The 21,739-nt window shown below is 44.5% G+C and overlaps 1 protein-coding gene across 3 annotated transcripts in view; it reads right to left on the reverse strand.

Moving 5' to 3' along the window:
• The window catches only part of DTHD1 (death domain containing 1), a 138,740-nt gene that overhangs the window by 13,900 nt on the left and 103,101 nt on the right, over positions 1–21,739 (reverse strand). For all 3 annotated transcript variants that reach the window (XM_073646299.1, XM_073646285.1, XM_073646291.1), the window contains exons 5-9: positions 20,113–20,357; positions 9,625–9,783; positions 7,699–7,988; positions 5,882–6,126; positions 605–662 (exon numbers count right to left, since the gene is read on the reverse strand). In XM_073646299.1, coding sequence (XP_073502400.1) covers positions 605–662; positions 5,882–6,126; positions 7,699–7,988; positions 9,625–9,783; positions 20,113–20,357 — 997 coding nt within the window. The remainder of the gene's footprint in view (positions 1–604; positions 663–5,881; positions 6,127–7,698; positions 7,989–9,624; positions 9,784–20,112; positions 20,358–21,739) is intronic.

Consider the following 21,739-nt stretch of genomic DNA (forward strand, 5'->3'; position numbering starts at 1 on the left):
AAATGACATGCTGCAGATTTTTGTACGCAGCATAAACGCTGCGGAAAAATCCGCAGCATGTGCATAGAACATGCGGAATCCCCTTGGGGACCATGGGGTGCGGATTACCTAGCGTTTCACAAGCGTTTATGCTGCGGAAATTCCGCAGCATAAACGCTTGAAAAATGCTACGTGGGCACTCAGCCTTATATATTGCAGTCATTATATAATATAACACTCTGTATTTCCAACTGCTAATTTTCCCCTGCTACACAGTTAATTCTTCTGTTTTCCATTAGGTCTATGACATCACGTGATTAAAAACGGACTAGCTGAATCTTTCTAACCTCTAGGTAGAAACAGGAGGTCTCTCTTCCCTGCAAAAGTCTCTGGCTTGAGACGGAGTGGAGCAGCTGGGTAAGTAGATGAAAAGGTGGATGAGTCATGGAGGGAAAGAGGCTTCCTGTTTCTTCATAGAACAGAGAAAAGAGAAGAAATAACCGTGTAGAAAGGGAAAATGAGCAATTGTAAGTACACAGTGCTATGTAATATGATTATTGCAAAATGTTAAAAAGATAAAAGGTTTGATGGGACTGCTTCTTTAAAGTCATGGTATGTCTCTTACCTTTAGGACCAATTGTCAAAAGTTTTGTGCTTGATGGTCTACTGATATGTTTCTTCACCTGGAACCACAGAATCAGAAACTGTGTTGTAATAACAATCATTGTCAATGATATCAGAAATCAAATTCTATTTCAAGTGTAATCAATAAAGAGAGACATTGCACTCCTTTTCCGTGAATGAGTGTTCAAGTAGGGTTTCACTCCAAAGATAATGTAAGATAATGTAAAAAAGAACTCAGCATGCCAAGAGATATGCAGAGAATGTAGGAACAATTTATTTCAAAATGCCAATCTTCTGTATGTGCAATTTATAGCGTTGGCATCCCTGCACGCTCCCCTCATTCCCCGGCAGGGATGTGCACTTACTCACCGCCTTGGCTCTCCTCCCGCACTTCCTTCTCCTCCTCATCTGGCTGCTGCCTGGGGTCTGTGCACTGCTCGCAGATCCTCGGGCACTGTGCTTAGAGCACGAGCTCCCTTCCTCTTAAAGGGACAGGGCACCGTCCTACAGTGTCCCCAGCCAATGGCTGGGAGACACTTATTATTTAAGGCACTTCCACCTGATGGGAGGTGCCTGAACAACATTGTTAGTTCTCTGTACGCTTGCTAGTTCTTAGGTCCCTAGTTTCTTAGTACCTGCCAATACCCGCTAGTGTCTGCCTGTACTTGCCCATACCCACTTGTTCTTGCCTCGTTCTTGCCTGTCCTTGCTTGTGCCTTCCAGCATACCTGCCTGCATCAGCTGTGCCCAACTGTATACCAGCTGCACCCGCCTGCACGTGCCTGTGCCTACCTGTATACCAGCTGTACCTGCCTGCACCTGCCTGTGCCCACCTGTATACCAGCTGAACCCGCTTGCACCTGCCTGTGCCCACCTGTATACCAGTCTTACCCACCTGCACCTGTCTGTGTCTACCTGTATACAAGCCATACCTGCCGCACTTGCCTGTGCCCACCTGTATACCATCTATATCCACCTGCAAATACTGCCCCTGGGTTCCTGCCCTGCCTGTACCAGCTGAACTTTCCCTTCTTGGCCGTTTCAGCTTACTGTTCTTTGGGGGTCAGCTGCCATGCATCCAAGGTCAGTCCTGGTTTAGCACCTAGTAGCCCCCTTCAGGCTCTCCTCGGATGGTGGCACAGTGGTTCCAGCACTCCTGTTACACAATTTATTTACATTTCAGCCTTTGATGGGCGCTCATTCAACGGCACATTGATGCATTTTCCTTAGCGTTGTACATTTTGTTTTCATTATTTCTCCGCAATCTATTTCTGATGAAGGCCTGATTGAAGGACGAAACTTAAATAAATTGCATATACTATACGGAGATTAACATTTTGAAATAATGAATTCTACATTCTTTGCATAACTCTTGGAGTGACGAGTTCTGTTTACATTATTTCAAATCTATTCACATTAGACCATGCATGCACTGTCTAGATTTGTGTTACCAGTAAAAACATTTGGCACATGGTCTTGTATTTTTACAAAGATAGCTATATTCAAAAGTGTCTCATAATTCCTAAGCATTTTTATTTCCGTTATTCTATGTGTTACTGTATACCCAAAAAGCAATGATTTGAGTTATCTCCAGTCCATGTTGTTGCAGCTAGAATGTAGCCATTAATGACCGACATGTAGAGCTGAGCTTTTGGATCTGTACTGACAAATCACACAGATGGTAATGTGGTAGATTAATATGTGAGACAAGGGTGGACATACCATTGGTGCAAACTGCAGCTGCACAGGGGCCCAAGAGATAAATGGACCTACTACCACCTACAAAGCTGCATGCAGCTTCTGTCATAGAAAAATTATAGACTCATTAAAGAAAACCCTGCAGGGAATATTAAGAGTTTTTCACCTACAGTTGGGTATGGAAAGTATTCAGACCCCTTTAAATTTTTCACTCTTTGTTTCATTGCAGCCATTTGGTAAATTCTAAACAGTTTTTTTTTTTCCTCATTAATGTTCACTCTGCACCCCATCTTGACTGAAAAACAAAAGAAATGTAGAAATTTTTGAAAATTTGTTAAAAAATAAAAACTGAAATATCACATGATCATAAGTATTCAGACCCTTTGCTCAGTATTCAGTAAAAGCACCCCTCTGAGCTAGTACAGCCATGAGTCTTCTTGGGAATGATGTAACAAGTTTTTCACACCTGGATTTGGGGATCCTCTGCCATTCTTCCTTGCAGATCCTCTCCAGTACCGTCAGGTTGGATGGTGAATGTTGGTGGACAGCCATTTTCAGGTCTCTCCAGCTATGCTCAATTGGGTTTAGGTCAGGGCTCTGGCTGGGCCAGTCAAGAATGGTCACAGATTTGTTCTGAAGCCACTCCTTTGTTATTTTAGCTGTGTGCTTAGGCTCATTGTCTTGTTGGAAGGTGAACCATCGGCCAAGTCTGAGGTCCAGAGCATTCTGGAAGAGGTTTTCATCTAGGATATCTCTGTACTTGGCCACATTCATGTTTCCTTCAATTGCAACCAGAGGTCTTGTCCCTGCAGCTGAAAAAACCCATTGCATGATGGGCATGATGCTGTCACCACCATGTTTCACTGTTGGGATTGTATTGGGCAGGTGATGAGCAGTGAATGGTTTTCTCCACACATACAGCTTAGAATTATCACCAAAAAGTTCTATCTCATCTCATCAGACCAGAGAATCCTATTTCTCATTGTCTGGGAGTCCTTCATGTGTTTTTGAGCAAACTCTATGTGGGTTTTCATACGTCTTGCACTAAGGAGAGGCTTCCGTTTGGCCACTCTGCCATAAAGGCCCGACTGGTGGAGGGCTGCAGTGATAGTTGACTTTTGGAACTTTCTCCCATCCCCCCACTGCATCTCTGGAGCTCAGCCACAGTGATCTTGGGGTTCTTCTTTACCTCTCTCACCAAGGCTCTTCTCCCACAATTGCTCAGTTTGGCTGGACAGCCAGGTCTAGGAAGACTTCAGGTGGTTCCAAACTTCTTCCATTTAAGGATTACAGCCATTGTGCTCTTAGGAACCTTGAGTACTGCAGAAATTCTTTTGTAACCTTGGCCAGATCTGTGCCTTGCAACAATTTTGTCTCTGAGCTCCTTGGGCAGTTCCTTTGAGCTCATGATTCTCATTTGGTCTGACATGCACTGTGAGCAGTGAGGTCTTATGTAGACAGGTGTGTGTCTTTACAAATCAAGTCCTATCAGTTTAATTTAACACAGCTGGAGTAGAAATAACAGCCAGAAATAACAGACATGTCTACTTGTGGGTCACATGGGCATAAGGTCCATGTGAAAACACGGACATGTGCTCAGCCCTATAGATTATCATGGGTTCGTGTGCATACGTGTCTCTGGTACATGTGAAAACGGAAGCCACATTTACCGGAGACACGCACATGTGATGGAGTCCTAAGCCACATCTTTTAATTGTTAATTTTTATATAGTCGTAAACTCACTCCCATATAAGAGGTATGGTAAAAAAAAACTGAAAATCAGTGCAAGACAGAAGTGTTGTATCTGATGAAGCACTAAATTTATAAAACACTGTGTGACACTTTAATAAATTTGTTACCAAGAACTCCAACACAGCTATGGGCATTCAAAACTTTCTGACTCTCATGATAAATTCTCTAGTGAATTTTCAATCAATTTGTGTTTCTGTGTGGAAATGGAGAGGCTGCAATGACTCCATTATTTTTTCTCTCCAAGGTAAAGGATTGGATATCCATTATTCTACCACATTGAGAACTATGCAAGGAATCCAGTGAGTAGATGTTGCACTGACTAAGAGATATTTGCCTGTAGCCAATGTGTATTGGCCAGTAATGGCAGAAGCAGTGATTCCCATTCTTTGGTTCACTGGCTCTTTGTGGTTCTTGTTTCCCAAACCACAGGTTGAAGATCATTTGTCAGAAATGTACAATGGCAGGGAGTGTTTTGAATTTGTTTAAATATTTTAAGCTGAAGAAATCTGGTTCTTTCACCCACAAAATATGGTGAAAAAAAAATTGGTTAAAAAAAATAAATACATATGAAACAACATATTGTAGGTAACCCTTAGCATGTGTCTTCATACATTTTAAATAAAATAGGAAAATACATATTTTTATATTTGTGTAACCCCTGTAGGGGAACATGGTGTACAGAGACTGGAGCAGCTAGCAGCAGACAGTACTTCACAGTAACAGACATTAATCCCTCTTTTGCTGAATTTTCTTGGCAACCCGGAAGAGGAGGAGCAGCAGCAGAGGAAAGGACTGATTGGCTGAGCATGTTGGAGGAGAAAGGTGGAGCTAGCTGGACAAAGAGAGATGTGTGTGATCCTCCATTACAGACTGGTGAGAGTCTAATCCTGGAGAGCAGAGGGCAGAGACACAGAGTAAGTGCTAATTGCCCAGCTGCTCAGTGTGTGAGGAGAGAAGATAATTCTGAAGTTGTAGTATAGCTACAGACCAGCGAGATTACCAGGAAATGCCCACCTCCACCTAGCTTCCAACATAGAAGAATTCTGCCTTCCATTCTCTGTGTGACCAAGCACCTGGATCCTACAGCCCCAAGATGGAACCTTGTGTGACTACAGGCCTGCTACGTTAAGGAGTTAGTAGCCACTGCTGAGACTTATGGCTCCACTTTTGAGAACTATACTAAAGCTATCTATAAGGGGGCACTGCTGGGACTTGTGGTTACATTAACAAGAAGTGTATGATAAGAACAGCCATGGAGGGGATTTCGGTCTCATTGTATTAACTGCATTAATGGTTTCTGTAAATGCGCCAACATCTGGCCCCAATTTTAGACTGTTTTGTTTCCATTGCTGAAGCCATTTGTAGATTAAGGGTGATTAGTTAGGAGTGTGTCTGCTGTCATTTAAAAGGGAAGTGTCATACTTACCATTCAGCCTTACTGAAAATCCCATCTTGTACCTGTATTGTAGATTGTGTAATACTATTTGTTTTGCTGACCCTTGCTATTCAACCTAAAATGTTCACCATTTATTCCCCCTATAAATGAACCTTTTCAGTGTTTGAACCTCATCTCTTGTGAGTGTGTACGGAGCGAGGACAGGGGTTTCCCGAGTCTACCCTGTCAGAAGAGGAAGACCCTCCTGCATCCCACTACAGCTCCCAGCACGATTCGAGTGGAGGCACTGCATCATATTGAGGTGAGAACTACCAGACACCCTGCCCATGGAGGCCGCTTAAAGAGGTGTTACATTTGCACATAACCCCTTTTAAAAAATGAATTCCTAAAAATATATAATATGCATATGAAAAACAACAGAAAACAAATACCTTTGGAAGAGTTACTGACAGTTTGCATACTGGAGTCCTTTGCTGTATATAGTTATCTGTGGACAATCCCGACTTGAAACTCTCTGTAATTTCATGTTTTGATATTTTATAAAAAGCAGCAGTTCCTTTAAAATGTGGTGAACTGTAGTTTCCAAACTCATCCACAACACTAATGTCCAAGTACTTTTTCTGCATTCTTTGTGAATGAAATGCAAGTTTAAATGTCTTCCCAGACTCTTTACCATCTAAAGGTAATAAAATAATAAAACATTATCACATTAGAAATGTATCGAATGATATCACATTAAAGATTCATCTGTGATCAGACGTGCAATAAAGAACAGATTAGTGAAGATCCAGCTTGTGGGATGACCATGGCCAGTAACAGTCCTTACACGGTTTCTGATCAGAGGAGAGAATGATTGTGCAGTCATTCTACATATTACTGGGAAGTACAAATACAGATTAACATTCTTAAAATGAATGTATTTTAGGGAAGCTCTATTCTAAATTTGGAGTAGAGATTTAACAATGAAATCTAAACAGGTTCAATAAATGCCAGCAGCTTCCGAGGAGGGTGAATCACATTTACATTCTTTTCTAGTCACAGCTAAGAAAGTTCCTATTGGCTAGGAAGTTGAAGTGGCTTCTGAAAAGGTTTGACAAGCGCCAAAAGTCTAAAAATGTTGTTCATCTCTAAGTAAATTAAAGGGAGTTTGTCACAAGGTTTTTTACTACCCTATCTGAGAGCAGCTTGATGTATGGACAGAGACTCTGATTCCACCGATGTGTCACTTAGTGGGCTCCTTATTGTCATTTTGATAAAATCACTATTTTATTTGCTGCAGAACTACCAGTTCTCTGAATATTGAGCTTTATTTAATCCCACCTCCACCACTGGGCTTTATACCCATGTACAATATACACAAAAGCTGCCAAGAAAGCTGCATAAGAAAAACATGGATTTCTCTAGAAGAAGTCATAGGATTGCAAATATCAAGGTATCATTTTATTCAACTTTCTATGACTTGCAAGCCCATATACACGGTTTAGGAGGGTTTATCCTACTGACAGGCACCTGTTTATGTTTAAAGGGAATCTGTCACCGGATTTTGCTGTTCCATCTGAGAGCAGCATGATGTAGGGACAGAGACCCTAATTCCAGTGATGTATCACTTACTGACTTACTGGTCTCCTTGCTGTCCTTCTGATGTAACCAATGCTTTATCTACTGCAAATCTCTGACTGCTGAGTTCTGATTGGCAGCTTTCTGTGTACACTGTGCATAGGCAGAAAGCTGCCAATCAGTGATGGGAATGCGATTATACAAAGCTCATGAATATGGAGGACTACATGGCAGCAGGTTTACTAGTCTTCTAGTGATAATCTCAAGCTGATAAAACTGTGATTTTATCAAAAGTTCACCAAGCAGCCCAATAAGTGGCACATTGCTGCAATCAAGGTTGATGGCTCTACTTTATGCTACTCTCAGCATAGGCAGCAAAAAACCTAGTGACAGATTTCCTCTATATACTTTCCTTAGAGTACTATATTTTAGGATCAGAAATACTGAGGCGATAGAGATGCTTTGACTACATAGGCACATGAGTGTTTCCAGTCTGTGGAGTAAAGGGTGGAACATGTACAAAAAGGAAAGCCTCACCTTAAACCCCTATGGATCTGTTCTGTCCTTTATAGATGTTGTTACTGTTCTCTTACTCTTCTATATTTTAACATGCATTTACAAGAATAACGTATTCACAAAAAATATTAAATGACAATTTTGTATTTTGGAACATTGTAGAAATTAACTTTACCTGATGCTGCTATGTTTCCACAGAATCTAAAGTGAATTTGGTCTCCCTCTTGAAGGACAATTGGTTCAGAGGGTTCAGGTGGGCCAGTGTATCCTGCCTCCGTTAGAGCATTGATTTCCCAGTTTAATTCCTTGGACGGAACCAGTTCAACAATGACTTTGTTAAAGTTATTATTCTTTCTGTACAACACAACATTGACCATTGAGCTGTAGATAGCGTATTCCAGACTCTGAATAAATGTAATCAAGTGAGTGTTGTCCATAGCTGAAGAAAGACGAACTACAATAAACCTGTAAAATGGGAGATTGAAATGTGTAGCATTAATAATTGGACAGATTCTGCAGTCCAATGTGATTAAAACTAGTAGGATAATATTAAAGGGTTTGTCCGGTCTAAAATGACACGTCTGCAGTCACTTTATGTGACCATAGACTTGTGAATCTCCTCACACCGCACACACTGCTTCCAGCCTCATTGCCACTAGATTGTATTCGACCAATTACTCGGCACATGATCGCAAGTATTGTAAATGCAGTGCACGAGATGTGAGGATTCCAAAGTCTGCAGTCATATAAAGTCATTTTAGGCTGGACACCCCCTTTAAGGGATGAGACTGAGAATACTTTTCTATATAAACAATGGATCCGATTTACTAATGCGTTTATTCCAGATTTGGCATAAAATGCACTGAAAAGTCAACATTTATTGCACAATGCAGAGTTTAAAACATGTTGTGATTATATTGACATTTTCAAGGCAGTTTCAAGCAGCTTTGCCAATATGGATGGAATGGGGAGGAGCCAGTGCGGGATGGGGCATGGGTACACCCGAACCTCAAACTCATCCCTAATGGACGTGTTCCTTACACCAGAAATTTTAAATCAGTCGCTAACTGGACTAACATTTCTGGCGAGGTGATAAGAAGCGCCAAATTAATTAAGTGACCTGTGTCTCCTAATGAATTTGACAGTTCTTATACCTGCACACCCCTCATTAAGACTCATATGACCAATGCCATCTTATTGAATTGGGGCCATTGTTCCATTTGCAATCAGTGACCTCAGCTATTTTGGAGCCATAATCATCAAGACTTCAGCTATGTTTCAACTTTGGATTAGTGATAAATTGGAATAGTGACCGAGCCGGCCCAAGGAAAAAATTGCAGCACGCCCGAGTTTGATCCGATTATTGGATAACACTCGACCATGCAAGTATACGAGTCTCTGGAAAACATTGGACTGCACTCGGATGACATCTGAGTGCAATCCGATTTTTACTAACTGACAGAATGGAGAATATTTTTTTCTCCATCTTCTCATCCGAGAATATCAGATCACACTATGTTCACATTCAGAGTTTGATTATAGTGTGACTTGCATAATTGACCAGATTCTCTCAGATGAGAGAATATACGCTCATGTGACGCTACACAATATAAATTACTGGGATCTAATACTTTCAATAGATCCGATGCAAACTATCATATTCTATAGATTAAATAAATAGTAAAGAAAAAGTACCTGACCGAAATACAAAGCTCAAACATCATTTATTCTATTTTTACCAATTTACTGAATGTACGGTGTGCATTGGTTGGAGGTTTATTTTGCTAGTCTTTTTAGCTTATTGCAGCAGATTTACTAATAAAATAATTTACTAATAATACTAATAATGGTACATGGTTCAATCTTTGTCAGTATCTCTCCTCTAGACCTTGTAGACTTGTCAGATCTGGCATTGATATAGTGCCAGAAAATTCCCAAAATGTGTCATAATTAATGTGAGGGTCAGAAATTTTGACACAAGGGCTTCACAAATATATTGAGTGAGCGAAAACTGTTGTAAATACTTTGAAACATCTGCACAATTAAGGGCAAAAACATATTAATAACATATCATAACCATGTGATGTGAGCAATATTTTACCTCTGTATATATTCAGTTACTTCAAGTGAGACTAAGCCATTCTGAACATTTTTGACCACAATGTCATCTAAAATAATCCACTGATCTTCTTTTAACGCCAACAGTTTCAATAATTCACTAGGATTATCACCATGCTTCCTCACCGAGGCACTGACTGCTCTGTAATATAAGAGCAACTTTTATCCAACATTGAGACAAAGGATTTAAAAATGCAATATACAATAAAACATCTTTTCATACCTTTGGAATATTAAATATTTATTAAAAATAAAAATAATTTATAATTAGAGGAAATGGCTGTTGTGTATAGATACATTGGCGTTCAGAATTTATAGAATAACTTGCATTGGGAGCCTCTTCTGGGAGTTCCATTGGCTATATTGGTATTTCGATAGCAAGAATAGCACTTTTCTAGCAGTCATAAAGATATCAGAATTTTAGCGGTACCTTAAAATAATCCAGTCCAATCAAGATAAATGAAGTATAGATGCCAATAAAATCAATATTTATTTGAATTCATTAAAACAATAAGTATAGAAAACACAGTATTAAAAAAAGGAGAAGTAGATAGAAGGATCCCACAGTCAGTAGGTTGATAGTATGACCGAGGGTATAAGCAAGGTAATAACCAGGTATCAGCACATACAAGGATAATATAGTGGCACAGAGGTCCTATCTAGTGTTGAGCGAGCATGCTCGACACTGCTCGGTACTCGCTCGAGCATCTCACTACTAGGGATGTTCGGCGAGCACAGAGCATTTTCGGTCTCCGCCCTGCATGTTTGGCGCTCTTTACAGAGCCAATGAACATGCAGGGATTGCCAGCCAGTCACTGTAATTCCGCACTGTTCGTTGTGGGCATTACAGTGATTGGCTGGCCGCACAGCGTCACCTTGAGTATTTAAAACCGGGCGCCGCCATCTTGGACACAGTCGCTCTGGATCAGACAGTGTAGTGAAAGTGCTGCTGAGCTAGGGAGAGATTTATACTGCGAAATAGGTAGTGTAGGGTCTCTAAAGCCTGCAAAATCAATCAAACAGTCCTTCTGAGGACTTATATCCATCCCAGATATCAGGCAGGCTGTATAGGAGACGCAGTGGTTATACCAGCAAACACTGCATTACAGTCCTGTGTGCTGCTGCTGCTCAAATTGCTAGACTTAGCCCCAGGTCTCAGGGGCCAGGAAAAATCCTTTTTTTCTCATCTAAATCCTCTTTTTTTTTTTTTCCTCAGTCAGACTGTACAAATACCCATCTTATTAACCTTTTGGTATCCCCCCCCCCAAAAAAAAAATGAGTGTGTCTGTGAGTGTTCAGACACAAATATATCATTTTAAAAGAGTCTGGTTTCGGCCAGATAACTAGAACTGTGGTTTTCCTCTTCCACGGTTTAATTCTCTGTATTATCCTGCTTTTGCCATTTTTTCCGTAAAAAAAACAGTAATAATGTCTCCCTGACTGTTCAGACACAAATATATCTGTTTAAAAGAGTCTGGTCTAGGCCAGAGAACTAGAACTGTGGTTTTGCAGTTCCACGGTTCAAATCTCTGTATTATCCTGCTTTTGCCATTTTTTCCGTTAAAAAAAACAGTAATAGTGTCTCCCTGACTGTTCAGACATAAATATATCTGTTTAAAAGAGTCTGGTGTAGGCCAGAGAAATAGTACTGTGGTTTTCCTCTTCCACGGTTCAAATCTCTGTATTATCCTGCTTTTGCCATTTTTTCCATTAAAAAAAACAGTAACAGTGTCTCCCTGACTGTTGAGACACAAATATATCTGTTTTAAAGAGTCTGGTGTAGGCCAGAGAAATAGAACTGTGGTTTTTCTCTTACATGGTTCAAATCTCTGTGTTATCCTGCTTTTGCCATTTTTTCCGTAAAAAAACCCTTAATAGTGTCTCCCTGACTGTTGAGACACAAATATATCTGTTTAAAAGAGTTGGTGTAGGCCAGAGAACTAGAATTGTGGTTTTCCTCTTCTAGGGTTCAAATCTCTGTATTATCCTGCTTTTGGCATTTTTTCCATAAAAAAAAAAGTAATAGTGTCTACCTAACTGTTCAGACACAAATATATCTGTTTAAAAGAGTCTGGTGTAGGCCAGAGAAATAGAACTGTGGTTTTGCAGTTCCACGGTTCAAATCTCTGTATTATCCTGCTTTTGCCATTTTTTCGGTAAAAAAAAACAGTAATAGTGTCTCCGTGACTGTTCAGACACAAATATATCTGTTTAAATGAGTCTGGTGTAGGCCAGAGAACTAGAACTGTGGTTTTCCTCTTCCACTGTTCAAATCTGGGTGTAATCCACCTTTTTGCCTTTTTTACATAAAAAAAAAAACTGTTTGAGTGTCTCGCTGACTGTTCAGACACAAATATATCTTTTTAAAAGATTCTGGTGTAGGCCAGAGAAATAGAACTGTGGATTTCCTCTTCCACTGTTCAAATCTGGGTGTAATCCACCTTTTTGCCTTTTTTGCAAAAAAAAACAAACAGTTTGAGTGTCTCGCTGACTGTTCAGACACAAATATATCTGTTTAAAAGATTCTGGTGTAGGCCAGGGAAATAGAACTGTGGTTTTCCTCTTCCACGGTTCTAATCTCCTTTCTATTACCCTTTTGCCATTGATAGTGCGAGTGTAAGCTATTTTACTTAATTTACAATGGGCAATGCGCGTGGCAAGGGACGTGGAACTGGACGTTCTGGTGATGGTGCGTGCAGAGGACAGGGCCGTGGCCAAGGTGAAAATGTGCCACAACCAACAGCCACATCTTCTCGCTCCCAGTTCTTGACCGAATTACTAGGGAAGCACACAACAACACCACTATTGCAAACTCATCAGTGTGAACAGGTTATTAATTGGATAGCAGATAATACTTCCTGTTACCTGGGCACCACCACCTCCGGTCTGTCTTCCACACGGTCAAGTCTTAGTAGCCGTGAGTCTCGACCGCATACTCCTCATCACCCTCATGCTCCTTCCTCCCACCATGCCGAGTGTCATCAGACAGCAACTGATCCCACAGTTGGACACTCTGAAGAGCTGTTCACTGGTCCATTTCCATATTTGGGCCCCTCGTCTGCTCCGTTTGAAATGGTGGAAGAGGAGATCCCATGTAGCGATGGCCAAATATTTGAACAGCCACGGCCACAGGAAGGCGACGCTGGCAATTTGTCACAAGAGGTGGACGATGACGAGACACAATTGCCACGAAGTGAGGAGGAGGACCGTGGTGTGGAAGTGGAAGAGGAGGAGGTGGTGGATGATCTAGTAATTAACCCAACGTGGCAGGAGGACACGCAGAGCAAGGCCAGCAGCACACAGGGGGAGGGAGGCAGAGTACCCGAACAGGAAGGAAGAAGCAGTGTGGTGGCCGCAGACAGAAGGCGGGCAACCATTCCCTGTAGCACCAACACGAGGAACGTTGCCAGTACAACCGGTATGTCTTCCAGAGTCTGGAATTTTTTTTAAAGACTCTGATGATAACCCCAAAAAGGCCATTTGTACCATCTGCCAGGCCAGCATCAGCAGGGTTGACAAAACTACCAGCCTGACCACCACCAGCATGATCAGGCACATGTCAGCAAGGCACCCAACTTTGTGGGGCGAAACCCAGGGTCCATGACCAGTGTCAGCGGGTGTCACCACTGCTTCTTCCGCTGTTGTGCCTGTGAGAGAACCCCCTGTTGTGCGTGCAAGGCAATCTCCTGTCCATACTGCATGCAAAGATGCCCCCTCCTCTCAGTCTTCACTTGTTATGGCAGTTTCTCAAGAAACAGCATCAACGTCCACGTCCACGTCCCACCGCAGCGTTCAATTGTCCATATCCCAGACCTTTGAATGAAAGCGGAAATTTGCAGCCAACGCCCCACAGGCCACAGTCCTAAATTCGCACATTTCACGACTGCTTGCGTTGGAAATGCTGCCTTTTAGGCTGGTGGAGACAGACCTTATGGCGGTGGCCGTCCCTCGGTACTCGGTCCCCAGCCGACACTATTTTGCCCTGTGTGCCATCCCCGCACTACACAAGCACGTGTCCCAAAACATCTGCAGTGCCCTCAACAACGCAATTACTGGGAGAGTCCACCAGACAACGGAAACATGGACAAATGCTTGTGGCCAGGGACGGTACATCTCCCTAACGGCACACTGGGTAAACATAGTGGAAGCCGGGACCCATTCGGACCTTGGGACGGAACACATCCTCCCCACACGGAGGATTGCGGGCCCTATGTCAGTCAGAGTTGCCCCCACAGAGTACAGCTCCTGCGCATCATCCTCCTCCTTCTGCTCATGTTCAGCCTCCATCTCAGATATCACCACATCAGTTACAAGCTGGAAGCACTGCAGTACTGCCTCAGCCAAGCGGCAACAGGCTGTGCTGAAACTCATAAGCTTAGGTGATAAACCTCACACTGCTTGTGAGTTGCGGATAGCTGTGAAAGAGCAGGCAGACCTGTGGCTGAGACCACTGAACCTACATCCAGGCATGGTCATGTGTGACAATGGCCGTAACCTGGTGGCGGCTCTCAGGCGAGGCGAGATCACACACGTACCATGCCTGGCTCATGTGCTTAACCTCGTGGTTCAGCGGTTTCTTAAATCGCACCCCGAGTTGCCAGATCTGCTTGTCAAAGTACGCCGCCTGTCAGCTCATTTTTGGAAGTCGGCTACAGCTTCCGCCGCCCTTGTTGCAACAAGGCCGTCGATATTCAGGTCAGACTCCACACATAAGACCTCAGGAGTGGACCTGGATGTCTGACATATGTTCCATCCTGACAAACTTTGGGGAGTCCACCAAGATGGTGAGTGGCAATGACGCCATCATTAGCATCAGCATCCCACTTGTCTATCTTTTGCAACGCTCTCTGCAGAGAATTAAAGAGGAGGCATTGCAGCCAGAGTATGATGAGATGGATCAAGAAGCCGTAGTGGGCGATTACACACAGCCCAGCCTCATCTCATCCCAACGTGCATTGGGGGACAGTGAGGGAGAGGAGGAGGAGGAGGAGGAAGAACAGGAGCTGGTATCATGCGCTGTAGACGGTAGTACCTGTACAACTGTCATACAGTCGGTTCAGCGTGGGTGGCATGAGGACAGGGTGGAAGAGGAGGAGGAGGAGGAGCAGAGCATGGTCAGTCGTCATCTTGGTGAGAACACGGAAGTCATGCCCGTTACCAGTCTGGCACGCATGGCTGACTTTATGTTACGCTGCCTTACCCTCGCGTTGTCAAAAGGTTGGGTGACAGTCATTACTGGTTGGTGACACTTTTAGACCCCCGCTACAAGGAGAACTTTCACTCTCTTATTCCTGAGGTGGAGAGGTCTGCAAAAATGGGGCAGTAGCAGAAGGCCCTTGCTGCAGAACTGTTATAAAAATTCCCATCTGAACACGCTAGCGGCAGAGGTCACAGTTCGTTGCCCAACCAAGGCATACAGGCGAAAGAGACGCAACTCCAAACCAGAAGAGGCAGGGGAACACTGTCAACGTTCTGGGACAGTTTTCTGAGACCAGCTTACAGGCCCTGAGGCGTGGGGTACTCTCACAAGGAGTGGAAAGTTTCAAAAGATGGTGAGGGAGTACCTTGCCGACCGTACCAGCGTCCTCTGTGATTCCCCTGTGCCTTTTAATGATTGGGTATCCAAGCTGGACTCTTGGAGTGAACACGCTTTGTACGCCTTGGAGGTCCTGGCCTGCCCTCCGGCTAGCGTGTTATCTGAGCGTGTTTTTAGTGCCGCTGGGGGAATTATAACTGATAAGTGCACTCACCTGTCAACTGACAATGCTGACAAACTGAACCTTATCAAAATGAACAAGGGCTGGATTGGGCCAGACTTCTCATCACCACCAAATGACAGCAGAGTAACATAAAGTCAAATCCACTGTGTTATTTTGGGAGGTGTATTCCCATGCACCGCTTCACACCAACACATGGGTATACGCTTCCTCATTTCGGCTGTTTTTTGCTCTTCTCCTTATCCTCAGCCTCCACCACCACTATACCACCAGGGTGACCGTGGTCCATGATGCCAGAATTGAAAGTTCCTCAGTCCTAATTTTTGGCAGCTTTTGCTTGGAAGGCATAGGCAAAGACTATGGGAGACCCATTCCCCAATAATGGGAATAATGTTTTTAATATGCTGTACTGCATGGCTCTTGTAAGGGGCATTAAAATCATATTGTTGAGCTACTGTGACCTCCACGTCTCTTCCAAGGGTCATTGATATTGTCTTTTTATTTCACTGGCACCTCCATGTCTCTTCCAAGGGGCAATGATATTATCTTTTTATTCCACTGTGACCTCCATGTCTCTTCCAAGGGGCATTAAAACCGTCTTGTTAAGCTACTGTGACCTCCACGTCTCTTCCAAGGGGCATTAAAACCGTCTTGTTAAACCACTCTGAACTCCACGTCTCTTCCAAGGGGGCATTAAAACTGTCCTGTTAAGCTTCTGTGACCTCCACTTCTCTTCCAAGGGTCATTGATATTGTCTTTTTATTCCACTGGGACCTCCACCACCCTTCCAAGGGGCATTGATATGGTCTATTTATTCCACTGCGACCTCCACCACTCTTCCAAGGGGCATTGATATCGTCTTTTTATTCCACTTTAACGTCCACCACTCTTCCAAGGGGCATTGATATTGTCTTTTCATTCCACTGGGACCTCCACCACTCTTCCAAGGGGCATTGATATTGTCTTTTTATTCCACTGGGACCTCCACGTCTCTTTCAAGGGGCATTAAAACCGTCTTATTAAACCACTCTGAACTCCACGTCTCTTCCAAGGGGCATTAAAACCGTCTTGTTAAGCTACTGTGACCTCCACGTCTCTTCCAAGGGTCATTGATATTGTCTTTTTATTCCACTGAGAACTCCACCACTCTTCCAATGGGCATTGATATTGTCTTTTTATTCAACTGCAACCTCCACCACTCTTCCAAGGGGCATTGATATAGTCTTTATTCCACTGTAACCTCCACCACTCTTCCAAGGGGCATTGATATTGTCTTTTTATTCCACTTCGACCTCCACCACTCTTCCAAGGGGCATTAAAACCGTCTTGTTAAGCTACTGTGAACTCCACGTCTCTTCCAAGGGGCATTAAAACCGTCTTGTTAAACCACTCTGAACTCCACAGCTCTTCCAAGGGGCATTGAAATGTTGTTCTAATTACTTCTAACCTCCACGACTCTTTCAATGGGCATTGCATTTCCTCCTAATTTTAGTCAGCTTTTGCTTTTCAATGCATAGCCGAACACTAAGGGAGACCCACTCCCCAATAATTGGTGGAAGGTTTTTAGTACGCCGTAATCCACGTCTGTTTCAAGGGGCATTGCAGTTCCTCATAATTTTTGGAAAGCCTTCCATTCACTGCTTAGGCCAACAGTGTACAGGTCACCCAGTTGCTATAAATGGAAAAAACGGTTTAGTTAATACCCTCTGACCTCCATGTCACTTCCAAGGGGCATTGGAGTGCCTTGAAACTTTTTGGTAGGCATTGCACTCACTGTATGCCCTATAACTGTGTAGCAGAACCGCTCCTTTTGGTACAGAAACATATCCTACAAGACATGTGTGGTTGACTGGCCTGATATTGATGTGAATGGTCCCTGTTCCTCCTGCTCATTCTCCTTTGCCACCACCTCATCCATCATTCATTACCTGAAGCTTTGTTTTAATGGGAGTCATAGAACTGGGATAGTAGCAGGAAAACATCCAGCAATCCTCGGAGGAGGTAGCATATGCGCCAAAACGCTGACCACCTCAAGCCTAGCCGCTACTACATACATGCGCTTGCATTCCAAGGAACAAAAAGCTAAGGAGATGGATGGCCTCATGATCATGAATAATTTACTCATTGTGTAGGAGGCCAACCACTGCTGCTGTCTACCTTCTGAACTTTGTGTTGAAGCCTGATTGACCCAGGACCCGCAATCCTCTATGTCTGGAGGACGTGTTGCATGCCAGTGTCCAACTGTGTCCCGGCTTCCACAATATTAACCCAGTGTGAAGGAGTCAGTGAGATGGACCATCCCTGGCCACATTCACTTGTCCACGTGTTTGTGGTTAGGCTGTCCTTCCCACCAAATGCACTGGGGAGGGCACAGGTAATGTTTTGGTATGCGCGCTTGTGTATAAGGACACCCGGCCGTGTGTGGGCACCTTGCCTCGGGGCGGCTGGGGACCGAGTATGGACACCCGGCCACCCCCTGGCGGCTGTGGACCAAGAGTGGACACCCGGCCGCTGGGTGGCTGGGGACTCAGTATGGATACCAGGCCGCCGACCCGCGGCCATGACGTGGTGGCCGGATTCCGCCTCCACATGCCTAAAAGGCCCAATTTTAAGTGCAAGCAAGCAAGCAGTGTGGTATTGCAGCCTGGAGGTGGGTGGGTGGCAGGCAGCATACTTGCGCTTGCATTGCAAGGAATGGGGGAGGTACAATTGAACTCTGCCCTGGGACAAGGACTTGAACGGGGATAATTGCAAGTCTGCAATGACTGGTGCAGGGCGGGAGGCATCTTCGCATGTCCCATGAACAGGGGGTTGGCGTGCACACACTACAGCGGAATAGGCTTTCCTTCCCACTAAATGCACTGGGGAGGGCACAGGTAATGTTTTGGTATGCGCGCTTGTGTATAAGGCGCACCGGGACAAATAGGGGCGGTTTTGGACCGAGTATGGACATCCGGCCGCCCCCAGGCAGCTGGGGATCGAGTGTGGACACCCGGCCGCCGGGAGGCTGGGGACTGAGTATGGATACCAGGCCGCCGACGCAGCCATGACATGGTGGCTGGCGTCTGCCTCCACAAGCCTAAAAGGCCTCATTTCAAGTGCAAGCAAGCTAGCAGTATGGTATTGCAGCCTGGGGGTGGGTGGGGGGCAGGCTGCACACTTACGCTTGCATTCCAAGAAAACAAAGCAGATGCTAACTTCTTTCATCATCATCATGCTCCTCAACTTGGCACTCTCAGCTCCCCTGATGGAGAAGCCAGGGCCCACCGGAGGAATCTCTGGTTGTCTGATGGGCTCGTCCAATGCTGCCCTAAAGCAGTCCAGGCTAAGAAAAGTGTGGGGAAGGTTCCCGGGACAAATAGTGGCGGCTGGTGACTGAGTATGGAGACCTCGCCGCCGACGCAGCCATGAGGTAGTTGCCAGCTTCAGCCTCCTCCAAACTAAAAGGCCCCATTTCAAGTGCAAGCTAGCAGTATAGTATTGCAGCCTGCGGGTGGGTGGGTGGTTGGCTGCATATTTGAGCTTGCATTGCAAGGAATGGGGGAATTACAATTGAACACTGTCATGGGACAAGGACTTGCACGGGGACAGTTGCAAGTCTGAATCTTCTGATGCGGCAAGGATCACTTCTGATGGGCACACTTTTAGGCAGTGACCTGGGTGTCAGAGATGCTTCCAGGGGTCTTCCCCATGTTGTTCCCATGTCTTTTCAGCACTGCATGCATGTGTCATACAGCACATGGCCAGATAAGGTTGTAAAATGTTAAAATTACATTTCCCGGTGAATGCATTTGTCACGGTCGAAAGCAATACAAAAGAGCAAAAACACATAAAAAATGCTACTTGTGAACATAGCCCAAGGTGTGAAGGAGTATTTTTGTTTTTGGTTATTTATTTTACCTTATACACAAGTCTTTACCCTAGAAAGGATGTTCCTTAACATATTTCACAGGAAAACAGTTACAGTTTCGTTTTTGAACATTTTATTGTGAGCCCGTAAAAGTGGCTTAATATCTCTGACCAGGTTGTTGACAGCAGTGACCTGGGGGGCAGAAATGCTTCCTGGGGCGATCCCCATGCTGTCCCCATGTCATTTGAGCACTGTCACTATCGTTTTGGGCACTTTTTAGGCTTTCTACAGACTGCCGGGGGTGCCGCCGTAAAAATGCTCGGGTCTCCCATAGACTGACATTGGGCTCGTTGCTCGGGTCGAGCACCCGAGTATCACGGTGAGCTCGGCCCGAGCTTCGAGCACCCGAGCATTTTAGTGCTCGCTGAACACTAGTAAGTAATTTAAGTATCAAATTATATTAAATTAATAAACTAATAAAATATATGACCTACACAAAATCCTTGCATGAAATCCCATGAAATTGCGTAGAAACCACATGGTAAATTGGTGTTGTAATGCACTATATCCGCTTGGTCTTGCAATAAGTCTCATAAACACACAGAAAGAGAAAAGTCAATCACCTGGAGCGGCGCTGGCAGAATTCGGCTGGAGACGTAGCCAGACAAGTCTAGTTCAGAGAAAAATACACCTGACTGCAGTCATACAGTCAGTTTTTTGTTTTTTTTTCCTCTTAAAACATAAAATACAAAGGAGCTTAATATATTCCAATAATTAAATGTGTTTTAATAGAACAACATTAAAACTGTGAGTAAAATGTGGTAAAGAATTCAGTGTATATTGCAGATAATAGGAGCTTTAAAAGCAGCGACAAAGGATTCAGTGTTCTATAAAAAACCCTTACCGAATCTGATGTGTTCCTGTAGTTTTTGAAGCTGCAGCGCTTGCTGCCCTCCTATTTTCTGCATCATCACCTGTCTTCTTTTTCTCTGGGTTCGGAGGGCAAGGAAGGAAAACTGTGGCAGGCTTGTGGAAAGCCTGAACTGATGGCTGTTTCACTTGAATGAGTGGGCTGCTTGACACCACTGGATGATATATATCATGTTTCGCTTTCAGTACAGAGATCAACGATGTATCTATTGGTTGAACCTGCAAGAATAATATAAAAGTTACAGATGGTTTTCAAACTGTAGAAGCAGAAATTTGCTGTGAGAATTTGACCATTGACATCTTGTGATGAAAAATCAAGTGAATATTGGATTTCAGTGCCAAAATTAAATTGTCACGAGAAGACCAAAGCTGCATTTGGATGATGTTTTATGAGATATGAATGTAATAAATGTATCTATCGAGAATTTTCCAAGGAGAATGGTAATTTATAATGTAACATTAATGGAAGAGTTGCTTCTTCTCCGACCACAGAGCCATTCACTTGCAATGTGTCCTTGGTCACAGCTTTCCTTCTGGCCCTGGCTCCTGGAATCTGAATCCTGCTCTGCTGGCTCAGGTTGAGGTCCTGGAGAAACTTAGAGCCGCTAGGTTTTACAAGGGTTGCTTCCGAATTGTTTATGACTGGTGGGAGTATGTTAAACTTGAGTTTCGCTGCTTCTTTCAAACCAAGAGTCAACAACAGGCGTGTGAGAAAAAGAGGGATGTAGCATCGGTGTCTCTGCCTCCTGCAGGGCAGAGACGCTGTTCCCCTCACTGCCGGGGTCCAGGTCCGGCGTCTTCCCGCTCCCCTGCTGCTGTGGCGCGCACCGCAAACAGCTTCCCGGGCACTGTGCTTAGGGTGCGCGCGCTTCCTCCCTCTTAAAGGGGCCGCATGTACCATCCTATAGAGTCCCCAGCCAATGGCCAGAGGACTTCCCCTATATTAGGCACCTCCTCCAATATGGAGGTGCCTGTGCAAGGTTGTTGTTCCGTGTGCTAAACACTTGCTCCAGCCCTCAGGTCCCGCTGCCTGTAAGTCCTGCCTGCCAGTCTGTCTCTCAGTCCAGCCCGCCAGTCTGTCTAATAGTTCTGTCCTCCTGTCTGTCTATAGTTGTGTTCTCCTGCCTGCTTACCTGGAGTACCTGTCTGTTACTTGTTGTGCCCGCCAGTCAGCCAACCGGGAGCACCTGCCTGTAACCTGCCGTGCCCACCAGCCTACCTACCTGGTGCACCTGCCTGTAACCTGCTTTGCCCACCAGCCTACATACCTGGAGCACCTGCCTGTTACCTGTCGTGCCCGCTAGCTTGCCTACCTGGAGCACCCATCTGGCTATCTGCCAAACCAGCCTGCTTATCTACCCGGTCCACCCGTCAGTCTTCCTGCCGTGCTCATCCGCTGTACCGGTCAGTTCCTGACATCTGACCCATGGCAGTCACCTGCTCTCACACAAGGTCGGTCCCAGAGTGGCACCTGGTCCACCTGCCTGGTCCCTCCTTGGTTCACGGAGGGGACTAAGCCGCCGTGTGACCTTGGTAGGGCCGAGTAGGCACTTATTCACGCCCCTCTGGTCCCTCCTTGCACCGAAGCACAGAGATTCCAC

The sequence above is a fragment of the Phyllobates terribilis genome, unplaced genomic scaffold (assembly GCF_046119375.1).
Source record: "Phyllobates terribilis strain yellow unplaced genomic scaffold, ASM4611937v1 Scaffold_1__5_contigs__length_1240528914, whole genome shotgun sequence".
Lineage (NCBI taxonomy): Eukaryota > Metazoa > Chordata > Amphibia > Anura > Dendrobatidae > Phyllobates > Phyllobates terribilis.